At 37.3% G+C, this 27,494-nt stretch overlaps 1 protein-coding gene across 1 annotated transcript in view; it reads left to right on the top strand.

Annotated features, from left to right (window-relative positions):
• The window catches only part of CSGALNACT2 (chondroitin sulfate N-acetylgalactosaminyltransferase 2), a 56,871-nt gene that overhangs the window by 4,939 nt on the left and 24,438 nt on the right, over positions 1-27,494 (top strand). Inside the window, exons 2-6 of the mRNA XM_052641351.1 lie at positions 16,084-17,014; positions 19,067-19,283; positions 20,656-20,757; positions 23,950-24,128; positions 25,715-25,809. Of these exons, the coding sequence (XP_052497311.1) occupies positions 16,255-17,014; positions 19,067-19,283; positions 20,656-20,757; positions 23,950-24,128; positions 25,715-25,809 (1,353 nt within the window). The 5' untranslated portion in view covers positions 16,084-16,254. The remainder of the gene's footprint in view (positions 1-16,083; positions 17,015-19,066; positions 19,284-20,655; positions 20,758-23,949; positions 24,129-25,714; positions 25,810-27,494) is intronic.

Genomic DNA, 27,494 nt, shown 5'->3' with positions numbered 1-27,494 from the left:
GTATATTTTTAGTTTATCTTTCATCATCCAGACAAACCATCTCTTTTTCCAGACCAAGCCCAGAAAGGTTAAGTGTTATGCTCAAGATTACTAGCTATTAAGTAGCTATGATTTGACTCTTTTTTATTGTGCTGCAGGCTGCCTTTGGCAGAATTTTCTGCTTTATCTATAATGATATTGATGTTACTGCATTTATCTTGCTGAAATCTGTGTACCATAAGTTTAGTTTTCGTAAACTTATAAAATCCATAAGTTTAGTTTTCCCCAGAAACACTCGTCAGAATTAATTCATCTGACCTTACTTGTTCTTGACACCCAGCGCTATGCCTCTCTTAGTCAGTTTGGGATGTTATAATAAAGTACTTGTAGACTGAGGGCTTCCCCTGTGGCTCAGAGGCAGAGAATCTGCCTGCAGTGAAGGAGATGCAGATTAGATCCTTGGGTCTGGATGATCCCCTGGATGAGGAAATGGCAGCCCATTCCATTATGCTTGCCGGGAAAATCCCATGGACAGAGGAGCCTGGTGGGCTGCAGTCTGTGGGGTCCCAAAGAGCAAGTGACCATAGACTGAGTGACTTATAACAAGTATATTTCTCAAGTCTGAGATCGGGATGCCAGCATGATTGGATTGTGTTGAGGACCCTCTTCCAGGCTGTATCTTATTGTATCTTCACAAAGCAGAAAGAGGGCTACTCTGTTCCCTCATAGGGCTTCCCTGGCTGGCTCAGACGGTAAGGAGTCTGCTTGCAGTGCAGGAGACCTGGGTTCAATCCCTGGGTAGGGAAGATCCTCCAGAGAAGGAAATGGCAACCCACTCCAGTATTCTTGCCTGGAAAATCCCATGGACAGAGGAGCGTGGCAGGCTACAGTCCATGGTGTCGCAAGAGTTGGATACGACTGAGTGACTTCACTTTTGTTCTCTCGTAAGGGCATAAGTCCCATTCAAGAGGGCTCCACCTTCATGAACTGATTAGCTGCCAAAGGCCCTGACTCCTAACACTGCCGTATTGGGGTTTAGGATTTTAACGTATGAATTTGCTGGGGGGTGGTGGGTGCGGCTCATTCATTGCAGTGCCTGGACACATAGTAGGTACTCAAAATATTTGTTGAATGCACACTGCCTTTTGGTAATCAGTATTTCTAAATATCTACAAAACATTTATTCAGTAACATGTTAAAGAATCCATGTATCATTGGAATTTTCATCAGTTTCTCAAGAAATAAAAAGTTCTAATTCCCTCCCTCACATATGCTTGTACTTCATGTTTAGTCTACTGACAGGCTTTGTTTTCCTAATAGTTTTTGTGACTTGTTTAAATGAACTCATAATTATATATTAAGTTTTTGAAAACTTAATACATTATTCTGCACAGAAAATTTAGGAAGATTATACAAACTAGAACTTTGAAAATAAATATTCAAATTCAAATGAATTGCTTGTATTTTGCAGAAGACAGTAGGCTACTCTTATTGCAGAAGTTAGTTTGGCTTCCTGCAGTGTAAGCATTCTGGAAGTGATGTTTGAAAAGTTTATTAGTAGTTCCATAAAATTATAGAATCAAATGTTTGAGTAGGAACTGGAAAGGTCATATTATGTAGGGATCAGTACTGTAGAATGAACTATCTTTAATACTCTCTTCTTGTCTCAAAGTCACAAGGCAAACAGAAAGATGAATGAGACTTTCAGAGTAATCCAGGTTCTACTTTTGTAGGGATGGAGCCTGGGGTATTCTTAGTTTTGTTTTTTTAAATACAAATTTGTTGTTAATAAATCTTTGTACTTGTCCAAATGACCAAAATGGAGTTTACTTGCAAATGCCTCTTTAGCACTACTACTCGAACTACATTGGATTTGGCTTTATTTTTCAAACAGCTTCATTGAGGTATTGTAGGGTATTAACTTATAATACCCTACACATATTTATAGTATAACATTTGATAATTTGAACATGTCTACTGAAATTACCACCACACTCAAAATGATAGACATATCCATCACTACCAAAAGTTTCTTTGTGCCCTTTAATAATTTCTTCCTGGTATCACCTTCCCCTACTCTTACCCCATTCCAGGCAACCACTGACTCCTGTGCTTTCTGTCACTATAAATTACCTTACATTGTCTTGAGTTTATATAAATGGAATCATAGTCTTTCATTGTACTCATTTTATTGTTGGACTTCTATTATTGAGATTCATCCATATTAAAGCTCAGTCACTCCCATCTCTTTGTGACCCTTTGAACTGTAGCTTGTCGGGCTTGTCTGTCCATGCGATTTTTCAGGCAAGAATACTGGAGTGGATTGCCACTTCCTCCTCCAGCAGACCTTCCTGACCAGGGATCGATCTGTCTCTCCTGTTACAGGTGGATTCTTTACTCACTGAGCCATTGGGGAAAGCCACTGACGTCTGTATCAGTAGTTTATTCCTTTCTATCGCTAGCGGTGTTCCACTGTATGGCTGTACTAGTTTGCTTATCTATTCCCTTGTTACTGGACATTTGAGTTGTTTCTAGTTTTTGGCTGTTTCAGGTACAGCTGTTTTGAACATTTGTGTACAAGTCTTTGTATGGACATATACTTTAATTTCTCTTGGTTAACTATCGAGGAATGGAATGGCTCGATCAAATGATAGGCTTATATTCAACTTGTTAAGAAACTGAAACCATCTTGCATGATCACCAGCAGTGTATGGAAGTTCTAACTCCTCCACTTGTCACTAGCATCAGGCTTTTAAATTTCAGCCCATCTAAGATGAACCATTGTGGTGTCTCATGTTTTGAATTTGTATTTCCCTAATGGCTAACAGTGTTGAGTATTTTTTTCATGTTCTTATTTGAAGTGTTTCTTCACATCTTTTGCCAATTTTTTTTTTTTTGGTGTTTGTTTTGTTATTATTGCATTTTGATACTTTTAAAAATATATTTTGAATATAAATCTTTTATCATATATTTGCTTCAGCCATATTTTTTCCTGGTCTGTGACTTGTTTTTCCATTCTCTTAATGGTGTTCTTCAAAGAGCACAAATTTTGATGAAGTTCAATTTATTAATTATGCTGTTAGTTACATATCAAAGATATCTTTGCCTAATTCAGGGGCACAAAGATTTTCCCCTTTGCTTCTAGTTTCATAGTTTGCATATAGAACTATGATTCATTTTGTGATTTTTTTTTTTAAGTTGAGGTGTAGTTAACTTAAAATATCATTTGAGTTTTCAGGTGTACGACATAGTGATTCACTATTTTTATAGGTTATTCTGCATTTAAAGTTATTAAAAAATATCAGCTGTGTTCCCTGTGCTATAGATACATCCTTGTATCTTATTTATACCTAGTAGTTGATACCTCTTAATCCCCTTCCCCTGTCATGCCCCTTCCCCCGTGACTCACCTTGAACTATACGCTAGTGCATATGAAGCAGTGTCTCATTGTGGTTTTCATTTTCCTATTGGATTATGATGTTGAGCATCTTTTTATATTGCTTGTAGACTTAATCTTTAAAGAAATGTCTACTCACACCTTTTCGGTTACATATCTTTTTTTTTTTTTTTTGGCTGCATCAGGCAGCATGCAGAATCTTAATTAATTTCCTGACCAGAAATAGAGCCCATGCCCTCTGCACTGGAAGCACAGAGTCTTAACCACTGGACTGCCAGGCGATTCCCTGTTATTTATCTTTTTAATGTTGAGTAGTAAGAGTTCTTTATATATTCTAGATGCAGACCTCTATCAGATACATTATTTACAAATATTTTCTCCCATCCTTTTCACTTTCTTGATGATACCCTTTGCAGCACAAAAGTTTTTAATTTTAATGAAATCTACTTTATTTGATCTTTGGTATTTTGATGTCATATTTAAGAAGCCATTGCCCAATCTAAGGTCCCAAAGATTTACACTTATGTTTTGATTGTAAGTGTATAATTTATAGTTTTAACTCTAAAACACTTAGATCTTTGATCCATTTTGGGTTAATTTTTGACTATAGGGTGAGGTAGAGATTCAGTTTTGTTCTTTTGTTTGTGAGTATCAAGGTATTCTAGCACCTTTTATTAAAAAGACTGTTCTTTTTCCATTGAGTTACCTTGCCACTTTTGTCGAAAATCAGTTGACTTAATGTGAACATTTATTTCTGGACCCTCAGTTCTGCCCCATTGATCCGTATGTCTAGTCTTATGCTAGTTCCATGCTCTCTTGATTACTATAGCTTTGAAGTAAGTTTGGAAATGGAAAAGTTGAATTCTACGATTTTGTCCTTCTTTCTTAGTACTGTTGTGGCTAATCCAGGTTCCTTGAATTTCCATATGAGTTTTAGGATAAGCTTGTCAATTTGTGTAAAGCTGGGAATCTGAAGGAGATTGTGTTGAATCTGTAAACCAATTTGGAGAGTATTGCCATCTTAATAATACTAAGTCTTCCAGTCAGTGAGCGTTGCTGTCTTTCCATTTATTTAAATTTTTAGTTTCCTTTAACAGTGTTTTGTAGTTTTCAGAGTACAGGACTTGTAATTTTTTTTAAATTAAGGTATAGTTGATTTACAGTGCTGTGCTAATTTCTGCTGTACAGCAAAATGATTCAGTTATACATACATAGACATTCTTTTTTAATATTCTTTTCCATTATAGTTTATCCCAGGAGATTGGATATGGTTTCTTTGCCATCCAGTAGGACCTTGTTGTTTATCTATTCTAAATGTAATAGTTTGCATCTACTAACCCATAACTCAGGCTTTCCCTCTCCCTCCCCCAACCCCATGGCAACCATAAGTCTGTCGTCTATGTCTGTGAGTCTTGTTTCTTTTTGTTGATAGGTTCATTTGTGCCGTAGTTTAGATTCCACATATGAGTGATGTGGTGGGGTCTGTTTCTGACTTACTTCACTTAGCATGATGATCTCTAGTTGCCCCCATGTTGCTGCAGATGACTTTCATTCTTTTTATGGCTGAGTAGTATTCCACTGTATATATGTACCACATATTCTTTACACATTTATCTGTTGGTGGACATTTAGGTTATTTCCATGTATTGACTATTGTGAACAGCACTGCTATGAATGTGGGGTCTTTTGGTATTGTAGTTTTATCGAGTATATGCTCAGGAGTGGGATTTCTGGATCATGTGGTAATTCTGTTAGTTTTTTAAGAAACTTCACACTGTTTTCCATAGTGGCTGTGCCAACTTACATACCCATCAGCACTATAGAAGGGTTCCCTTGTCTCCACGCCCTCTCCAGCATTTGCTGTTTGTACACTTCTTAATTTTGGTTATTCTGACTGGTGTGAGGTGGTACCTCGTAGCTTTGATTTGCATTTCTCTAATAATTAGTGATATTGAGCGTATTTTCATGTGCCTACTGGCCATCTGTATATTTTCTTTGGAGAAATCTCTATTAAGGTCTTGTGCCCGTTTTTTAATTGGCTTTTTTTGTTGTTGAATTGTATGGCCTCTTTGTATACTTTGGAGGTCAAGCCCTTGTCAGTGACATCATTTGCACATATTTTTTCTCACTCTGTAGTTTGTCTTTTCATTTTTTTTTAATGGTTTCCTTGGAAATGGCAATCCACTTCAGTATTCTTGCCTGGAGAATCCCATGGAGGGAGAAACCTAGTAGGTTACAGTCCATGGGGTTGCAAAGAGTTGGACACGACTGAGCAACTTCACCTTTGCCTTTACTGTGCAAAAGCTTTTAAGTTTGATTAGGTCCCATTTGTTTATTTTTGTTTTTATTTCTATTGCCTTGGGAAACTGACCTAAGAAAACATTGGTGTAATTTATGTCAGAGAATGTTTTGCCCATGCTCTGTTCTAGGAGTTTTATGGTGTTGTGTCTTATTTCTAACTCTTTGAGCCATTTTGAGCTTGTTTTTGTGCGTGGTGTGAGGGTATGTTCTAACGCTTTGCATGCAGCTGTTCACCTTTCCGTGCATCATTTGCTGAAGAGGTTATCCTTTGCCCATTTTATGTTTGTTGAAGATTAATTGACTTTAGGTATGTGGGTTTATTTCTGGACTCTGTTACTTTCCATTGATCCAAGTGTCCTGTTTTTGTACCAATACCACACTTTTCTTCAGCTTTCGTGTTGTCTGAAGTCAGAGAGAGAGAGTGATGCCTCTTGCTTTGTTTTTCCCCCTCAGAATTGCTTTGTCAATTTTGTGTCTTTTATGATTCTGTGTAAATTTTTGGAGTGTGGGATTTCTTTCCATTTCTTTGAATCATGCTTTCATTTTCCTTTATTAATGTTTTATAGTTCTCATCGTATAAGTCTTTCACTTCCTTGGTCAGGTTTATTCCTAGGTTTGGGTTTTTTTGGTTGTTGTTTTGGTGTGGTTTTAAAAGATGTTACATTCTCTTTACATTCTCTTTCTGATGTTTTATTGTTTGTAAATAAATGCAACCAATTTTTGAATGTTAATCTTGTATCCTGCCAGTGTGCTGAATTCATTTACTAGATCGAGTAGTTTTTGTGTGGAGTCATTAGGATTTTCTCTATATAATGTCATGTCATCTGCATATAGTGACAGTTTTACCTCTTCCCCTTCCAATTTGGATACCTTTTATTTCTTTTTTTTGTCTGATTGCTGTGGCTGGGACTTTTACCACTGTATTGAATAGAAGTGGTTAGCATGGGCATCCTTGTCTTGTTCCAGATTTTAGCAGACAAGTTTTCAGCTTTTAACCACTGAGTATTATTTTGGCAGTGGATTTATCATAAATGGCTTTTATTATTTAGAGATATATTCCGTTTGTACCCTCTGGTAAGAGTTTTTATCATGGATGAATGTTAAATTTAGTCAGATGCGTTTTCTGCATCTGTTAAGATGATCATGTGGTTTTTTACTTTTCTTTTTTAATGTGGTATATTACATTGATTTACATATATTGAATCATCCATGTGAACTTGGATTGAATCCCACGTGGTCATGGTGTATGATCTTTTTATATGTTGTTGGATTGATTTGCTAATATTTTGTTGAGAATTTTTGCATCTATAGTCATCAAAGATATAGACCTGTGATTTTCTTTTTTGGTGGTTATCTTTGTTTGGTTTGGTATCAAGGTTGATGGTGGCTTCATAAAATGTCTTTAGGATATTCCCTCCTCTTCAGTCTTTTGGAAGCTTTTGAGAAGGATCAGTATAAATTCTTTGTATATTTGGTAGGATTTGGCTGTGATGCCATCTGGTCCTGGACTTTTGTTTGTAGGGAGTTTTTTGTTTGTTTTGATTTTTGATTTTTAAAGATTATATTTCACTTTTAGTGATTGGTCTGTTCAAATTAGCTCTTTCTTCTTGCCTGTGATGCCATCTGGTCCTGGGCTTTTGTTTGTAGGCAGTTTTTTGTTTGTTTTGATTTTTAAAGATTGTATTTCACTTTTAGTAGTTGGTTTGTTCAAATTAGCTCCTCTGTCTCAGTTTTGATGGGCTGCTTCTAGAAAGTTGTCCATTTCTTGTAGGCTCTCATTGTTGACATATAATATTTCATAGTATTCTCTTATATATTTTTTTCATATATTTCTATGGTATTGGTTGAGGTTTCTCCTTTTTCATTTTTTATTTGGATTCTCTCTCTTCTTCTTCTTGGTAAGCCTGGCCAGAGGTTTGTCAGTTTTGTTTCAAACCAACTCTTGGTTTTAGTGATTTTTTTCCTTTTTTTTTTAAATCTCTATTTTGTTTGTTTCCTGTCTGACGGTTATTATTTCCTTCCTTCTGCTGACTTTAGTTTTTGTTTGTCCTTCTTTTTCTAAATCTTTTCAGTCAGTCCAGTCACTCAGTCGTGTCCAACTCTTTGCGACCCCATGGACTGCAGCACGCCAGGCCTCCCTGTCCATCACCAACTCCCGGAGTTTACTCAAACTCATGTCCATTGAGTCGGTGATGCCATCCAGCCATTTCATCCTCTGTCGTCCCCTTTTCTTCCTGCCCTCAATCTTTCCCAGCATCAGGGTCTTTTCTGATGAGTCAGTTCTTCATATTGGGTGGCCAAAGTATTGGAGTTTCAGCTTCAGTCCTTCCAAAGAATATTCAGGACTGATGAGGTGGTAAGTTAGGTTGTTTAATTTTACTTGAGATTTTTCTTGCCTTTTTTTTTTGTTTGTTTTTGAGGAAGGTCTGTATCACTATGAACTTCTCTCTGAGAACTGCTTTTCCTGCATCCCATGCTTTATATTATTCCATGAAAGTGAAAGTTGCTCAGTTATATCCGACTCTTTTGCGACCCCATGGACTATACAGTCCATGGAATTCGCCAGGCCAGAATACTGGCATGAGTAGTCTTTCCCTTCTCCAGGGGATCTTCCCAACCCAGGGATCGAACCCATGTCTCCCACATTCCAGGCTGATTCTTTACCAGCTGAGCCACAAGGGAAGCCCAAGAATACTGGAGTGGGTATCCTATCCCTTCTTCAGTGGATCTTCATGACCCAGGAATTGAACCAGGGTCTCCTACATTTCAGGTGGATTCTTTACCAACTGAGCTATCAGGGAAACCTGTATTATTCCATAGATATCTTATATTGCTTTCATTTTTTTTTTTTAACTTTCTGCCTGCTGTTTTGATTAATTTCCATTATTCTATCTTCCAAATCACTTATTCTTTTTTCTGCATTATTCATTCTGCTATTCATTGCCTTTAGCTCAGGTTTTATCTTGGCAAATCAATTTTCTAATTTTTCTTGACTCCTTCATATAGTTTCTAGTTCCTTTTTACAGTAATCTGCATTTCTTTTGCTACGCTTTCTTAATTCTTTACTTCAGTATCTTCATTACCTCCTTTTGAACTTGGTGTCAGACCATAGAGATCTGTCTTATTACTTGTTCCATCAGGGGAATTCTCTTGGACTATTGGTTTCTCTGCTTCTTCATTTTGCTTATATTTCTGTTACTCTATGAGTTTAGGAGAAACAATTATCTACTATAATCTTAGAGAGCTATTTATAGTCAGGAGCATCCCTGTGTGGCCTGTGTGGGTTTAATGTATGTTTGGTGTGAGTGCTGGTTTGTTTGTTTGTTTGGCATGCTAATAGGAAAACATTTTATAGCCTACGTGTTTTATCAATTATACCAAATTGTAACACAAACATTGTACGTGTGCTTTTAGCAGTAGACTTAAAAGTAAGCAGTGATATATGTTATGAGTAGTTATACTCTGTAAAAACTTCACTAGATAATTTTCTTTCCATCCTGAACACTGGGGTAAAAAATATGTTTAGAAGAAATACAATAACTTTCCTAGTTTGTTGAGTGATTTTATCAGGAAATGGTGCTGGATTTTGTGAAATGTTTTTCTATCTATTGATACAATCTTATGGGGTTTGTCCTTTGTTCTATTGATGTGGTGTATTGCATTAATTGAGTTTCCGATGGTAAATCCAGCTTGCATTTTTGGGATAAATTTCAGTTGGTCATGGCATGTGTTGACAGATTTAGTGTGCTTATTTTTGTTGAGGATTTTTGTGTCTGTATTTATAAGGAATGTTATTTTCCATTGATATCTTTGTCTGGTTTTGATATCAAGAGTAATACTGGCCTTATGGAGTGAGTTAAGAAGTATTCTGTTTTTTGAAGGATTTTGTGAAGAATTGATATTAATTCTTATTAATGCTTGAATTCACTGGTGAAACTATCTGGTTCTGAATTTTTTTTGGTGGGTGGTTTTTTCATTGCTAATTCAGTCTTATTATAGATCTATTTATATTTGCTGTTTCTCCTGAGTCAGTTACAGTAGTTTGTCTAGGAATTTACCCATTTCATTCAGTTTTATTTTAAAGCAATTTAAATAATAAAAGAAATCTTGAGGCGTTCCCTGGCAGTTCAGTGGTTAGGATGCTATGCTTTCACTGCTGTGGGGCAGGTTCAGTCCTGGTCATGGAACTAATAATCCCACAAGGTGTGTGATGCAACCAAAAGAAAAAAAAAAGGAAGAAAGGAAGAAATCTTGTAATTATCCATGAAGTTAACACTTCGTGTTTCTTTTACATTTTCTTTCTGCTTAAAGGACTTTAGAGCAGGTCTGATGATGATGAATTATTTTTAACTTTCTAATGTCTAAAAGTTTTTGGCCTTTATTCTTGAAAGACACTTTTTTATTTTTCCTTTCAGTTTCATAAAGACATTGCTCCATTGTCTTTGTTTCTTGTATGTGTTTGATGTGTCTTTCTCCTAGGGTTCATTGTAGGGTTTTCTGTTTATCAGTAGGATTTAAGCAGTTCAATTATCATGAGCCTTACTTTAGTTTTCTTTGTGGCTTTTGTATTTGGTATTCATTGAGCTTCTTGCATCTATATGTTGATAGTTTTCATCAAATTTGGAAAATTTTCAGCCTTATTGCTTTAAATATTTCCCCTAGCCCCCTCCCCCTTCTTTGGAGACTCTGTTGTTGAGTCACTAAATCGTGTCCGACTCTGCGACTCCGTGAACTGCAGCACAGTAGGCTTCCCTCTCTCACTATCTCCCAGAGTTTTCTCGATCTCATGTCCATTGAGTCAGTGATGCCATCCAACCATCTCACTCTCTGTTGCCCCCTTCTCCTCTTGCCCTCAGTCTTTCCCAGGACCAGGCTCTTTTGCTCTTCACATCAGGTGGCCGGATTGTTGGAGCTTCAGCTTCAGCATCAGTCCTTCCAGTGAATATTCAGGGTTGATTTCCTTTAGGATTGACTGGTTTGATCTTCTTGCTGTCCAAGGGACTCTTAAAGAGTCTTCTCCAGCACCATAGTTAAAAGCATCAATTCCTCAACACTCAGCCTTCTTTATGATTCAGCTCTCTAATTATGTATATATTAGGCTGCTTGAAGTGGTCACACTGGCTCCTTGAAGCTTCAGTTAAGTTCAGTTGCTCAGTCACGTCTGACTCTCTGTGACCCCATGAACCGTGGCACACCAGGCCTCCCTGTCCACCACCAACTCCTGGAGTCTACCCAAACCCATGTCCATCAAGTTGGTGGTGCCATCCAACCACCTCATCCTCTGTTGTCCCCTTCTCCTCCTGCCCTCAATCTTTCCCAGCATCAGGGTCTTTTCAAATAAGTCAGCTCTTCACAACAGGTGGCCAAAGTATTGGAGTTTCAGCTTCAGCATCAGTCTTTCCAATGAATATTCAGGACTGATTTCCTTTAGGATGGACTGGTTGGATCTCCTTGCAGTCCAAGGGACTCTCAAGAGTCTTCTCCAACACCACAGTTGAAAAGCATCAATTCTTCAGCGCTCAGCTTTCTTTATAGCCCAACTCTCACATCCTTACATGACCACTGGAAAAACCATAACCTTGACTAGATGGACCATTGTTGGCAAAGTAATGTCTCTGCCTCTTAATATACTGTCTAGATTGGTCATAACTTTCCTTCCAAGGAGTAAGTGTCTTTTAATTTCATGGCTGCAGTCACCATCTGCAGTGATTTTGGAGCCCAAAAAAATAAACTCTGACACTGTTTCCACTGTTTCCCCACCTATTTCCCATGAAGTGATGGGACCAGATGCCATGATCTTCGTTTTCTGAATGTTGAGTTTTAAGCCAACTTTTTCACTCTTCTCTTTCACTTTCATCAAGAGGCTCTTTAGTTCTTCTTCACTTTCTTCCATAAGGGTGGTGTCATCTGCATATCTGAGGTTATTGATATTTCTCTGGCAATCTTGATTCCAGCTTGTGCTTCCTCCAGCCCAGCGTTTCTCATGATGTACTCTGATATAAGTTAAATAAGCAGGGTGACAATATACAGCCTTGACATACTCCTTTTCCTATTTGGAACCAGTCTCTTGTTCCATGTCCAGTTCTAGTTGCTTCCTGACCTGCATACAGGTTTCTCAGGAGGCAGGTCAGGTGGTCTGGTATTCCCATCTCTTTCAGAATTTTCCACAGTTTATTGTGATCCACACAGTCAAAGGCTTTGGGATAGTCAGTAAAGCAGAAATAGATGTTTACCAGGTGCTTTATTCATGTTTTTCATTCTTTTTTTCCTTCTACGTTTTGAACAATTTGTTATGTCTTCAATTCATTAATAGTTTGTTGTGAAATATTTAGCCTACTGTTAATCCCGTTCAGTGTATTTTAAATCTCTTACGTTGATGTTTTCATCTCCTTAGTTCAGTTTGGGTCTTTTTTTTTTTTTTAATGTCATTTGTCTCTCCCTATGTTTTTTGAACATGAGTGTCTTTTAAATACAGTTGTAATAGCTTTTTAAATGCATTTCTGTGAATTCCAGCGTCTGTGTCTTTCTAGGTCAATTTCAGTCATTTCTAAAATTAGATTTGCATTGGATTGCATTTTTCTGTGTATGTCTGATCATTTTTGTTTGGAAGTCAAAAAATTGAATTTTATTTTACTGAATGCTAGATATTTTTATATTTCTATAAATATTTGTGAGGCTTGTGCAATTACATGGAAACAATTTGATCCTTTCAGGTCTTGCTTTTAAGATTTGTTGGCAGGATCAGGTCCATGTTTAGTCTGGAGCTAATTATTTCCCACTACTGAGACAAGACCGTTTTGAGTCCTCTACCCAGTCAGTGCCCATGAATTTGAAGTTTTCCAGCCTGTCTGGTGGGAACGTGCACTGTTCTGGTCCTGTTTGAGTGCTGAGCTCCGTGTCTCCTCATTTTTGTGTTCTTCCTTCCTTAGCTTCAGTTAGTTTCTTTGCATGCCTGCCCTCCTCAGTGCTCTGCTGCACGCCCACAGGGTGTCCTCTGAAGATCTCTGGCCTTCCCTCCCTGTGCAGCTCTCTCCTCTGGTACTGTATCCTTTGAACCTAGTTGCCTTGGTCTTCTCAGACTGTCAGCTTCCCCTCATCAACTCAGGGAGTTAGCTGGACTCTGCTTAGGAGAGGACTTCCTGTGCTATGGTATAGAAACTAAGGCAGTTAGCTGTGCAGGCACTTGTTTCTTGTTCTTCCAGAGATCAGTGTACTTTATTACCTAATGTTCAGTATTTTGAAAATCATTGTTTCATATATTGGGTTTATTTTTTAATTGATTTTGTTTGTGTTTAGTTGTTTCAAGTGTGAGAGTTAAATCTGGTCCATATTACTTCATCTTGGCTATAAGAGGAAATCTCTTTACTCTGTTTTAAAGAACAAGAATTGATGGCTCCTAAACTTTCTTTCTGGGGCTTTCCTGGTGGCTCAGTGGTAAAGAGTGCGCCTGCCAACACAGAAAACTCAGGAGATGTGGGTTCGATTCTTAGGTGGGGAAGATCCCTGGAGTAGGAAATGGCAACCAAGTCCAGCATTCTGCCTGGAAAACCCCATGGATACGGGAACCTGGCAGGCTTAGTGACTGAACAACGACAATAAGGACTTCTTTCTACTCCAGAGCTCTTTGATTTTGTTTTACATCTGTGACAGTTCCATTTCCCATTTCCACAATATCTCACCTTCAGAATACTTAACTGTCTGCTGTTGGTGCTTGGAACGTTGCTTGGAATTACCTTTGGGTTATGAATGAATCTTGTTTATCATACAAACACACTACTGCAGTGATGGCAGTCAGGCTGTAACAGCATGAAAATGGGTGTGTTCTCTAATACTGTTCTTAACATATTTAGAGCTGTCATAATCCAGTATTTTAGGATGTTGTTAAAGAATTTCTTTTAGGAACTAGGTAAATAAGACTTATTTGGAATGCTTAAAGTAGAATGCTGCTTTTATGGTTAACAACTACGGAGCTCTGCAACTAACATTTATATTCTAAAGTAATTACAACAACTCTTTCATTTCAGTGGAATATTCAGCATAAGATACTTCACTGAAGATAGGCATGTAAGATCTCTCAGACCTATATTTTGCTTAAAGGAAAGAGAAAGATGACCTTGGCTTAAATGCGATCACTTAATAGTTGTGTTACCATATTTAAATTAAATCTTTTCATTTCTGGACCTGTTTTTCCTAGACAAAATGGAGATTAAAACAGCACTGTTCTGAAAGGATGGCATGAGAAATGTATAAAAATATAAATCAGTATTTTTTCAAGATTTTTGGATCACAACTCACTCATAAACATTTTGTGTGGCTAGCTCATGCATATGTGTGTATGGATTTACAGTACAAAATTTGCTCCTGTACATAATGTATGCCAATATTTCCTGTTCTGTTTCATTGAAAAGTAAACCTTAGGTGCGTGTGGGTGCATTCACTTGGATTCAACTCTTTGTAACCCCGTGGATTGTACTCCCCCCCAGGCTCCTCTGTCCATCGAATTTTCCAAACAAGAATATTGGAATGCGTTGCCATTTCCTACTCCAGGGGATCTTCCCAACCCAGTGATCAAACCTGTGTCTCTTGGCGTCTCCTGCATCGGCAGGCCACTAGGAAGCCATTAATGGATGATATCTCAATTTCAAATACACTGTCTATATGAAGAAAGAAATTATGAGGCATCATATTAACGAAAGGTTGAAGTACTTAGATTTTTTCGTTCAAAATATTATCGAGTTTGAATGTGAAGGTGAAGTCACTCAGTCGTGTCCAACTCTTTGCGACCCCATGGACTGTAACCTACTAGGCTTCTCTGTCCATGGGATTCTCCAGGCAAGAATACTGGAGTGGATTGCCATTTCCTTTTCCAAGGAATCTTCCCGACCCAGGGATCGAACCCGGGTTAGCTTTGCATCCTTATTTTTTACTTAATTTTCTTAATACTGATTTTTTTCGTTATTTTTCTATATCACTTAAAATAAGATTTAAAATCAGTAAAAAAGATGCCATCATAGTAAAATTTACTTGTGAGTTAAATTTTTAAGGATACATGGTTATCTTTTGGTTAACTAAAGTAATAAATGGCTAAGGATTGTAAAGTCCATTGTTTGTGATCCACTAGCCCAAAGAAGTTTGAATCTATCCTACATTTTATACAGAGATGTGCCATGGTGGGGGGAGGGGGAAATCACAGCATTTTACACAGAAGGCATCCAGACTTTCCAGATCAGTGAGAAACTGATGAGGATCAACGTTGCCCAGTGACTTTCTTCCATAGGTTCTGCTGCAGTGGGCGAAACCAATTCTTTTAAAAGCTAGCTGTAGTATCACATATTCTTCTTGACAGACACTTCTTTAGTAGCTCTCTCTGCAGTAGAGGCCTTCCCTGCTTCCTGTCTCCTAGGTTTAATCTTCTCTGTTTCTAAAATTAAGTATCCTTAAAGGTTAGAAGGAAACATCGAAGAGCTCACATAACTAGTTGTAGTATGAACGATAGCATGTAATTCTGTAAATTTATAATGGACTCTTTGGAGAAGGGAATGGCGGCCCACTCCAGTATTCTTGCCTGGAAAATTCCATAGACAGAAGAACCTGGTGGGCTACAGTCCATGGGATTGCAGAGTCAGACACAACTGAGCGACTAACCCACCCACCCACATAATGGATTCTTTAATTTTTTCCTGCAGATAAACATGTTCATGTCTTTATATAGACTCCAAACCTTTCCAGACTTGTAGGAAATCTGTTGCTGTGTAATACAGTGGAAAGAATTATGTGATCTAATGCTCAAATAATCTACTGGAAGAAAGACTTTGGATATAAAAATGTTTCTTAATGTGTTTTCCAGATGTCTGTGGCCTTCTGAAATTGCTTCCCCCCGCTCACTTAATTTTAAGTCTTTTAGATTCACTAAGTTGAGCTGTAGAAATTAATAAAGTAGAATGCTTAAATTGAATAAACAGTAAGGAAATCTCTCTCTCTAGAAAGCCATTATCAGTATAACAAAAACAATTCAGCTCCCAAATGGTGATATATTATAATTGGGAAATGGTGGATTAATTGAAATATTATGTTAGTATAGAGTTATATGTGATGTAATTTACAAATAGGGACCGATATAATCTGTGTAACACAAACTATGCTAAACATAATTTTAATGTTTCCTTGATTCATTCAAGTTATGGATGTGTAGATATTCTGGTTGAAAGTATTTCATATATTTTAGTGTTTCAGAAGGTATTTTTCTTAATACTTTCTCCCAGCATTAACTGAATATTATATAGTATATTAGTGGCTCTCATGGTGCTCTGCCTATGATTTCACATAGCTAAGCTTACTAAAGCTGTCAACAGTTTGATATACTTAAGGAAACAAAATTCTGATTGATTCTGATGTGTTTCTTTCAGAAAAATCAACACCCATGGATTTTATCTGACTGTGTAGATCAGGTTTTTTTTATTCTGGATATCACGGTAACAGTATAGGAAATATGCATTATTTCTCATGTCTGCAAGTAGTCCTCACTGCTGAAGGAAGCAATTTTTTAAGCTACAGCCAAATTCATTTTGGTACTTTTTATGGAAATCTTGATTTTGTTTTTACTTTTTTATAACCTTTTGCAAAAGGTATTAACAAGCAAAGAGCTCATCTCATTAGGCAAGTCCACATTAATAAGAATGCCTAGAAGAGGGTTGATTCTTCACACCCGGACCCACTGGCTACTGTTGGGTCTTGCTTTACTCTGCAGTTTGATATTATTTTTATACCTTCTGGAATGTGCCCCCCAGACTGATGGAAATGCATCTCTTCCTGGTATCATTGGGGAAAATTATGGTAAAGAGTATTATCAAGCCCTCCTACAGGAGCAAGAAGAACATTATCAAACCAGAGCAACCAGTCTGAAACGCCAAATTGCCCAACTGAAACAAGAACTACAAGAAATGAGTGAGAAGATGAGATCTTTGCAAGAGAGAAAAAATGTAGGGGCTAATGGCATAAGCTATCAAGGCAACAAAGAACAAGCACCTAGTGATCTTTTAGAGTTTCTTCATTCACAAATTGACAAAGCTGAAGTTAGCATAGGAGCCAAACTACCTAGTGAGTATGGAGTCATTCCCTTTGAAAGTTTTACCTTAATGAAAGTATTCCAGTTGGAAATGGGTCTCACTCGCCATCCTGAGGAAAAGCCAGTTAGAAAAGATAAGCGAGATGAATTGGTAGAAGTTATTGAAGCTGGCTTGGAGGTCATTAATAATCCTGATGAAGATGATGAGCAGGAAGATGAGGATGGTCCCCTTGGAGAGAAACTGATATTTAATGAAAATGACTTCATAGAAGGTAATGTGAAAAATGTGTTGATCCGTTAACATTAGTATGACAAAATTCTGTTATTGTATGCTGATAATATGTCAGAAAAAGTTATAATGTGATCAAAATAAAATAGAAAATAAGAACCAGGGAAATAGAATAAGTCTAAGCTTGTATAGCAGAATACTCCCCAAGTTGAACGGCTCTGAGGGTTGTGTGTGTATTTGCATGTATATGTATTTGCATTTATCTCTGAACTGGTTTTGATGTTCCTTTTTTATATTTTTTAAAATGTATGAACTAAGGCTCAAAATTTGAAAACCATTTGCTAAAGGAAAAAAGAACCTAATTAAGATTAGTGGTAATTCTGTATTTCGAGTGGAGGAGAAACACATGTCAGAACATCAAGGAGGCATACATAATTTTGAAAAGCATATTTGGCATTTGGAAAAGTAAAGAAATAAACCCATTTTCTTAATACAGACTGCAGAATGGCCATAGCATTTTTATATATCAAGATGGGACACGACTCAGAAGTTGAGGAGCACTCGTATACATTTAAGAAATTTGTTGATTGATATAATTATAGATTATATCAGGAATAATTATAGGCCCTAACCCATCTCCATCTTATACCCCATGCTAGATATTTAGTTGTAGGCTTAAGGCCGTTTTGAATACAAATATTTCTTAAAAGTTCTCTTTGCATGATTCTGTATGCCACATGTAGTTTTTTGGGTTTTGTTTTTTTCTTACCCCAATCTTCATGGGTATCACTTGCTATAATATAATACCTTCAGCCTTTGGAGGCCGTCACCAAGGGCCTTGTACTTTTCTGTGGCATTTCAGCTATCTTCTCCGTATAGCCATCTCTTTTTACCCCGTCACTTCCTGCAGTTTTTGATGGGTTGTTTCTTTCAAAATTCCTGTAGTTTTTCTGCAGGCTCAGCTTTTTATCTTTTCACTCAGTATGTTTATAGCTTATGGGAGAATTGAAAGCTGCAGAGGAAGTAACTAAGATATGTAAAATGTCTTCGTGTCTTCTTAAAAAGAAAGGAACCTATGCCAGTTTTATATTCTGTATCTTCTGCTTTTTTTTTTTTTTTTTTTTTAAATATAATTCTCCTGGGATTCTGTCACTTACAGGATTTTTCTCCGTTATGGAACATATTTTGTCCCTTGGTTTTCCTCCATTGTGCCACTTCCCTCATCAGAAAAATAATTACGGACAATGATTTAGTAGCTCCTGTTCCTCTGCCAGACTTCAGCTTAGATGTCACTTCTTCTGGGGAGGTCATCACCAACCTAAAAGTTTAAGATAACAGTGTTCCTATATGTTCTTATAATCTCTACCCTGTGCCCCCTCTCAGAGCACTGTCCTAATATACCGCATTGCCCATTTCCTGATTTGTAGTTCTGTTAGACTGTAAGCCCCAGGAGGAAGCTCTTGTTCACCATTTTATTTCCAGATATTGGCTGACTGACACATCTGTAGGTCTAATCTCTCTCCTGAGTGTCACACTTACAAAATCAGATTGCCTAATAGACTTCCAGGCTTTTCTCCCAAAGGCATCTCAAATCACCATGTTTAAACTTATACTAATTTTTCTTCATCTGACTTCATTCTGTTGTGTGTTTGCATGTGTATATCACTATATTATTATTTCCTTTTTCTGTCTCCATTGCTAGACGGAACTGGGACCATGTAGCCATCTTTATACCATTAGTACCTGACACAGAAGTTTTGACTTTCAAGTCTAGAATTTAGTATTGCTAGAAGTAATTTCTTTATTTTCATTTGGTTTATGTGTTGATAGATTCTGCTATTTAAAAAAAGTCATGTAAAAAGGAATCATCATCATTTGGAGTAAATTTTATAGATTGAGTAATAGAGCAGAATATTTTTTTAATCTTTTAAAGTAGCAGTTTTTACTGACTGTATCATGGGGATAAAATTTTCACAAATGTATAAAAGCTGTACAAGTCTGATTTCACACTTTTGATCGTTGAGTAAAGTCAGTAGTCACACTGAATTTGTGAGCTTTGATATGGAGACATCTTTGTTCTAATTCTTTCCTTTAGGTTATTATCGCACTGAGAAAGATAAGGGCACACAGTATGAACTCTTCTTTAAGAAAGCAGACCTTATGGAATATAGACACGTGACTCTCTTTCGCCCTTTTGGACCTCTCATGAAAGTGAAGAGTGAGATGATTGACATTACTAGATCAGTTATTAATATCATCGTGCCACTTGCTGAAAGAACTGAAGCATTTGCACAGTTTATGCAGAACTTCAGGTAATTCCCAGAGCTTAGTGATTTGGCTAAGTGCTCCTAAAAAAAAAAAGTTTCATGCCATTTTATTTAGTTTACCTTCACTGAGTAGGGTTACTTAGAATTGCAGAATAATTTTATAGGCTTTGGGGAACTTTATGTTTTTGATATTCCCTTTATTCTTAAGGCATGTATAGTATATTGTGTCATTGACAATTTGAACTGTGAAGTAAATTGAGGGTAACAACTATTAGGGACTAAATTTGATTACTTTTATAATTGTGTTTGAATTCATTTTAGGACAAGTTGAATTTTTAAAAATAACTTTATTGAGGCGTAACTTATATACAATAAAATTGACCTGTTCCAAGCATACAGGTTTCATGACTTCTGACAAATTTATACATTCTTGTAACTGCCTTTCCAATTAAGATATAGAACATTACTATCTCCTCAGAAAACTCCCCTGAGAACAATTTGAATTTCAAAATTGGAAGAAAAGACAAATATTCAAGTAAAAATGGGAGAATGTTATTCTGTCTTGGGAAGCAGAGATTGTAATGGTTTTAAAAGCATTTTTTTTAATAATTAAATTTGGATATTTTTATATGCTGAAGTGTTAAAAATTAACATCTACATATTAGACTTTTTTTTAGACTTTTGATTTGAGAAAAGTTTTGTTTTTTTAATTTAATAATTCTCATGTTTTTAATACTTTAATATGGTAGTCTTAATTCTTTGTAATCCCAATTTTTGTTCTCATTGGAGTTGTTGGGTATAAAAACTAGTAAACACGATTCTGTTACAGAACATCTAGAAATCATGCTTCCAAATGAGTTTTGCCTTTTTGAAATTGCTTGCTTGAGATCTGATTTCCTAAAGCATTTTTAATTGCCTTTTGGGAATTACCTTCAGATGCTGCATTTTTCTCTACAGTTAATACTCAATCATGACAAATATTTATTCCTTGATGATAGGTATAATTTCTCTAATTAGGTAGTCTGAGGACAAAATAAGTTTTGAACTAAAACTTCAGTTATTTATTTGATTTTGAACTGATTGTACTTAATTCTTTGAGTAGCTTATAGTTTGGTTCTGAAGGCAATACCAAAGCAAAAGTTCCAAAAATGTTTCAAAATATGGCAGCTTCTTGGGCTGCTTACATTGGCTCTCCAAGTGTTGCATTCATTTTGACATATATGCTGTTACACATTTGCTGTGATGCCTTTAATAATTCAGCAATATTGCCAGTTTTATATTTCCTTAGTTTCATGTGATTTCATTCTAAATGAGTAGTGCTTTATTTGTTTTCTTGTAAAGCTTCGTATGATTGCCTTCTGAATGAGTAGTGCCTTCTGTATTTTCCTGAATGAACTTTATTTTTCAACCCTGTCAGGGATGTATGTATTCATCAGGACAAGAGAATTCATCTCACAGTGGTGTATTTTGGTAAAGAAGGACTTTCTAAAGTCAAGTCTATCCTAGAATCTGTCGCAAGGTTGGTGAGCCATGTCCACATTGAAGTCTTGTATGTATAATAGCAGAAGAATGAGAAGTTCAGATACTTAATGAATTAATAATTTTGAATAGTTGCTGTTGAAAGTTGGCTAAGATGTGAGTGGTGGTGGTAGTAAGTTCCTTGTCTCACCCCTGAGTTTATTCATGAAACTCTAATGACTTGTCTTCCTTAACCTCAGCGTGGCATGATTCGGGTGCTCTTACTCTGTGGCCCACTCACCTTCTTTGCATTTGCCTCCATGCACTCTTCATTTCCTTCTTTTGAACTCTTTACTTTTTCTAAATCTAATCCTTTCACTTTGATATCATCCCCTAAGCTTGTCTCTTACTTGCCACCTTTCTTTCCTTCCATTTCCCTAAGTTCTTTCCCTGCAAATGATGCTTAGGTCTCCCCTATCCTTCAGAGACCCCCGCCTGACTGTGCAGTACCCAGTAACTACCACTAGGTTTCTGTCCTTTCACAGCTAAACCTCACAGAACAGTAGTTCTCTAACCAAGCAACTCATGTAGTACCTGGCACATAGTAGGTGCTCAGAGGTTTGAACGAATGAATTAGTCATTCCTTGATACTCCATTATTAATTCCGTAGCTTCTCTTCCTTTTCATCTCTAAGTTATGGGCCCAGAGTTATGACCTAACTGCCAATTTCAGCCTTTTCTCTGTCATCCTCTTTGACTGCTTTCTTACACTTGATACCTAACCTGTATTTCCTTCTTGAAACTCTCCTCTGATGTTTGTAAAATGTATATATTTTGTAAATGTAGATATGTTATAATATAAGATACTAGGTTGATTGTCTTTTCTGACCACATCAACCCTGTATCCTTTACTTGCTTCTTTACCTTTCTGCTAGTTGTGGCCACTCCCTAAGAGTCCAGCTTTGGCCGGCCTTTCTTCTCGAGTCGTTCAACTAACATTCATTGAGTCCCACCGACTATGTTCCAGGTACACTGCTTGGGAGTCTGACTGGGGTGGTTGGGATAGGACTGGGCACAGAGGAGGGAGTGCGCTCCCGGTCCCAAAGGGACTCAGCATTGGGGTATGAAAAACACTGTCTTCTCCTTCCCCTTCGCCAGCTCCTCCTCCTGATGGCCCTCTTTCAGTTCACACTAAGCTTGTTCTCATAATCCCTGGGCTTGATGTCTGAGAGCAGCATCTTTCACTCATTCTTTCCCTGTAATTAGTCAGTTTCTGCGCGCTGCCCAGGACCTCTGCTCTGCCCTTTCCTTGCGGCTGCCACCACCTTAACCCAGGTTTATTTCCCTCCTTACCATTTTCAGATCACCTACTAAGTGCCAGTGACTGATGTTAGCATCATGGAAGTTGCATTAATCAAGACTCCTCTGTGGCAAATGATGGAAACTTATTAACTTATTCTGAATTTACTTGAGGAAAATGGGAGTGTTATTGAAGAATCTTGGATAACTCCCCAGATTAAAGGAATTATTAAAACCAAATTTAATGAAGAATACCAAAACAGCTTTGGTGTCTCAGTGACTGGGCTCAGAGACTTGAATACCGTCAGAATTCTCTTGTCTTCCTGTCTGTTTCTCTCTGCATGTTGACCTCATTCTCCTGTTGCAGATTGGCTCCTTGCACATGTGAGGTATATGGCTGTTGGCGGCTCTGGGCTCACATCTTCTCGGCTTTGCTGTCAGAGAGGAAAGAGCTTTCTCCCAGGTCCAGTTGAGAAAATCCCAGGGAAGGACTTTTGCCCAGTCTTGAGCCACTTACTATGGCCAGGTGGGGTGGGGATATTTGGATTAACCCAGCCTGAGTCTGGCTCCCTGCCCCTAGGAAGTTACTGTGGTTGGTATATTCTATGATTAGTTCCTCCACTTGAGCCTGGGAGTGAGAGGTGGTGATTGACAGTTTCCTCAAAAGAAGAGAGAGATTTGCAACATGTCGGGTGGAGGGGCAGGGGCACTCAGAGTCCACTCCATGCCTTGTTTGAGCCTTGGCATCCATCTCTCCAGTCCCCATTCTATCCTGTTGTAAGAGTAATCTTTTTAAAATGTTCCTTTTTTGATCCAGCTATCCCCTAGTGCAGTAGTTCTCCAACGTCAGTCACCTAGAGTGACTTGTCGCAAGACAGTCGCTGATGCTTGGCTCCTTCCCTAATATCTGATTCGGGGGTCTGGGGTGGGGCCTGAGAATTTGTGTTTCTAACACATTCCCAGGCAGATCTGATGCAGTGGGTACAGTCCGTTGGCTGTGGAAACCACTGCCCTTGTGGAAAAACCCTGACTCCTCCTTGACTTCAGAACACTAACCAAGTTCTTTAACCTCTCCTCCTCAGTCTGACCCTTTTCTGGTCTTCTCTCATTGTTGCCATTTTTATCCCTGTGTTTCAGTCTGATTTGTCTGATTACTGTTCTTTAGAAAGCTTTCTACTTTCTTACCTCCTTGCCTTTGAGAATAATTCATTGGAATGACCTTTACTCCCCACTGAATTCAGTATTTTAACCAAGACATGACTTAAATTCTGCTTCTGACATCTTTTCTAACTACTACAGACACAAGCAGTCTTTTTTTCTTGAACTGCACTTCATTCATTCAGTCAGAAAATACTTACTGAACTCATACCCTGTGAGGAGCACTGTCCATAGTAATGAACAAAACAAAATCCCTCCTCTCATGGAGCTTACATTCTAGTGGGAGACACTCGAACAGACATGTCCGGTGATACTGAGGGAAACAACGCTGGGCAGAGGGATGAAGATTGAAGCAAAGGGAGGTCAGGGCTACTTCACGTGTGGTGTGAAGGGGATCCCCCTGATGAGGGCACATTAGAGCAAAGGTCTAAGAAACTCGAGAAAAGGATATTCTTTGTATGTATCATTCATGTGGATTGCGTTATTTATTACCAGACACTATGATTGTTTTTCCATGTGTATATTTCTTAACGACCCCAATAGGTTTTTAAGATCCTGAAAGGTAGTGGCCTCTTAGCACATACTAACTTCACATCACTAACATGTTGCCTCAGATGTGGGCATTTAGTTGAATATCTGTCCCTGATGATACAGACATTTAAAGCTGATGATTTCCCTATATCAGTATAAACCCAACATAATAAATACCTGAAATGTAAAGTATTTTTTTGTTACTTGTGTTAACAGAGTCAACTTCAAGTGGGACTTACCATTTGTTGTATGTGTTTTCCTCATAGTGAGTCTAATTTTCACAATTACACCTTGGTCTCACTGAATGAAGAATTTAATCGTGGACGAGGACTAAACGTGGGTGCCCGAGCCTGGGACAAGGGAGAAGTCTTGATGTTTTTCTGTGATGTCGATATATATTTCTCAGCCGAATTCCTTAACAGCTGCCGATTAAATGCTGAGCCGGGTGCGTAAAATGTTGGCAGGTGAATTGAGTGTAAAATTTTAGAACATTCAAGTGTCAGCGCATTCCATATTTTGAATCAAGTTTTTTAAAGTTATATTTGGCATGATTTAATTGGAATATTAAGTAGGAAAGTAAAAATTTGCCCCTCTGAAGTTCATACCCCTTATTATTTTATGGCCGGATTCCAGTGTATACATTTGAATCCAAATAAACAAATGCAAAGAAATAAAAAGTCTTGAAATTGATTAAGGAGGAAGTAGAACTCATCAGAAAAAGCCAAGCAGTGTGATGTGTGTGAGTCAGAAGCAGTCTTCCTCAGGCAGGTGGTGCCAACATGCATGTAGGCGTGCACTCACGAAGTCTAGGTACAGATGGTGCTTGGGCAACTGCTGTGCACTTGGGGATGACTACTATACTTTGTTTTATTTGTACGTGTTTCAAAAATGTTAAGAGCAAATGACTTTTATATATCAGATATTACTGTAATGTGATAAGGAGGTTTTTCTATATTAAAAATTCTCATAGTGTATGTTTTTTATATAGAACTACTCAGATCATGCAGGTTATCTTCTTGCGAATCATTTTGGTTAGGGTTGGTTGTCAGGAACTCTTTGAGACTCAGGGGGATAAATGAGGGTTAGATTTACTTTTTTTCTAGCAGATAGCAGGAAGGCCAGAATGTGGCAGTTGAAGATGTATTTACTTAATGTAGAAGAAATATTTTATCTGAAGTATTTTATATTCATTTTAAATTGTTTCTTTAATGTAACAGAACAATTTGCCTTGGGGAAATTGAGCTCCCCTTCCCTACATGGTTTAATGAAGATGAATGAAGTCTGCTGGGGATCTTGTATTAAAAAGACTATCACGTTATTTACAGGGTCCTTTGCAGTTTCTGAGCACTGTATATTACCATATCTGATTGAAGCCAGTCTCAACAGGGTGTTCTCTGTTGAGGGGAGATGGGCTAGCTAGTTAGCCTTAATGGTCTCTTCAGTGCTAACCATTTGAAAGCTAATAACAAGGCCTTTTGAGGGGCCATTGGGTACTTAAAACTCAGTCTTCCCAGGTTTTCCAAATCTTGTTCAGATCTGTCTGCAGTTCTGTATTTTACTTATTCTCTGTATATCCATTGTACAATATCCTCTGGATTCACTGTTTCACAATTCATTTTTGAAGGATGGATTTAATAGACGTTTTGGAGTTTCTTGGTGATTGGTTAACCTACATCTGTTACTGCTAATTCAGTGAAATAATGATTAATAAATGGCTCACCTCTTGAACAGCTAAGAGAATACTTTTGAGCATCTCCTCAGAGTAAAAGGGAATAAAGCATCCTTTAGTCTTTTTTTCTCTATTCTTTTGCAGGGTTATAGTTTCATAGCCTGAACTACTGATGCATTGTAAAATCATTATCATGATCATCAACATGAGGTTTTAGTAACCTGAATGTTGATAGAATGCAGTATTAATAAAATAAAATCATATGTAATAAAAACTTTAATGAAATTGTAGTAGATATTGCAGTAAAGATCAGTGCTTTATTTTATTCTTTTTGTGGTGTAAATGTATATTTTCATTTATAGGTAAGAAGGTGTTTTACCCTGTGGTGTTCAGTCTTTACAACCCTGCCATCGTTTATGCCAACCTGGATGTGCCCCCACCTGTGGAACAGCAGCTGGTAAGACTCTTATGGTCAATTATGAAAAGCCTCAAAGATCCTTGCTAGGTTCCTTAATGTTTGTTTCACTAGTAGAAAAAGTTTCAATTAAAAACTATAGTTACTATAAACACTTTTCATAGTGTACCCTCCTCCATAACATGCTTTCATATTTATTATTTCAGAATTGTGTCATTCTGGCAGGGATGTTGGGGATGGAAGAGAAAAGGCTACAGAGAAAAATGCATGTTCTAGATTATGAAAAATTTCTAGTCATTTCTACCAAATTACTTTTAGTGATACTAAAAATAAAATTTAATTTTAAAACCTTACTGAAAATTAAAACTACTAAATAAGAAGGAATAGTATACTATGGGAAATTACTTAGAAAGTTTTAGAATGGGAATGCCATATATCAGAACTTAATAGTTATTGACCAAGTTACACAGATTTTGAAAAAAAAGTCAAACTTCTATGGAATAATTCAGATTTACAGAAAAGTTGGAAAAATAGTATAGAGAGTTCCTGTACTTCACCCAGTTTCCCCTAATGTTAGCATTTTACATAACCATGGTTCATTTGTCAAAATTAAGAAACTAACATTGGTAAGTTACTTCTAACTCCACTGTAGATTTTATTAGGGTTTCACCAGTTTTTCTACTATAGTCCTCTTTCTGTTCCAGGATCCAGTCCATAGTACTTTGCATTTAGCCTAATCTTTTATTGTTATTAATAACATTAAGAACAAAAAGGAAACAAATAAACTAAGAAGATAGTTTAACCTGTTTAAAAAATGAAAAATAACTCCAGAAAAGAAGTAAAGATAAAAGCAGAAATTAATGAACCAAAAATAATAGGTTGTCAAACATAGCTTATTCTTTATGTGCAGGAAAAAAATAATCATAAAGTTAGGTGAATTCAGGGTATAAAAGAAAATACAACATAGGAAATTAGAATAAGACATTATAAGAAATCAATCTCATATAGTAAGTTTTTAAAAATTCTAACTAGGAATTCCCTGGTGGTACGGTGGATAAGAATCTGCCTGTGGATTCAGAGAACACAGTTCGATCCCTGGTCCGGGAAGATTCTTCATGCCTCAGAGCAGCTAAGGCACACACCACAGCTACTGAGCCTGTGTACTGCAGCTGCTGGAATCTGTGCTCCTCAACAAGAGAAGCCAGTGCACTGCAACGAACAGCAGCCCTCACTGGCTGAACAGAGAAAGGCCACACACAGCAATGAAGATGCAGCACAACCGAAAAAAAAAAACTAACTAAAAGGAAAAATTTGAAAGTTTATAAAATATTAACATGAGCTAAATTCATGTTAGTATTTTATAAAAGCTCATCTTAGTATTCTATAGATAAAAGAGGTGGAAGCTCTTAAGAGATTAAGAGCAACTAAAAATATAAGAACAGTTATCAAATAGTTAACCTCCATATATATATATATAATATATATATGTATGTATGTTTCACTGTTGAGTTTTTCCAAACTTTCAAAGAACAGATAATATTAGTACCATATCATCTGCCTGCCAGGTTCCTCTGTCCATGGGGATTCTCCAGGCAAAATTACTGGAGCAGGTTGCCATTTCCTCCTCCAGGGGATCTTCCTGACCCCGGGATCACACCCAGGTCTCCTGCATTGCAGGCAGATTCTTCACTGTCTGAGCCACCAGAGAAGCCCATCTTCATACCAGT

Source organism: Budorcas taxicolor, chromosome 5 (genome assembly GCF_023091745.1).
Source record: "Budorcas taxicolor isolate Tak-1 chromosome 5, Takin1.1, whole genome shotgun sequence".
Lineage (NCBI taxonomy): Eukaryota > Metazoa > Chordata > Mammalia > Artiodactyla > Bovidae > Budorcas > Budorcas taxicolor.
This window is presented reverse-complemented; position numbering and strand designations above follow the sequence as displayed.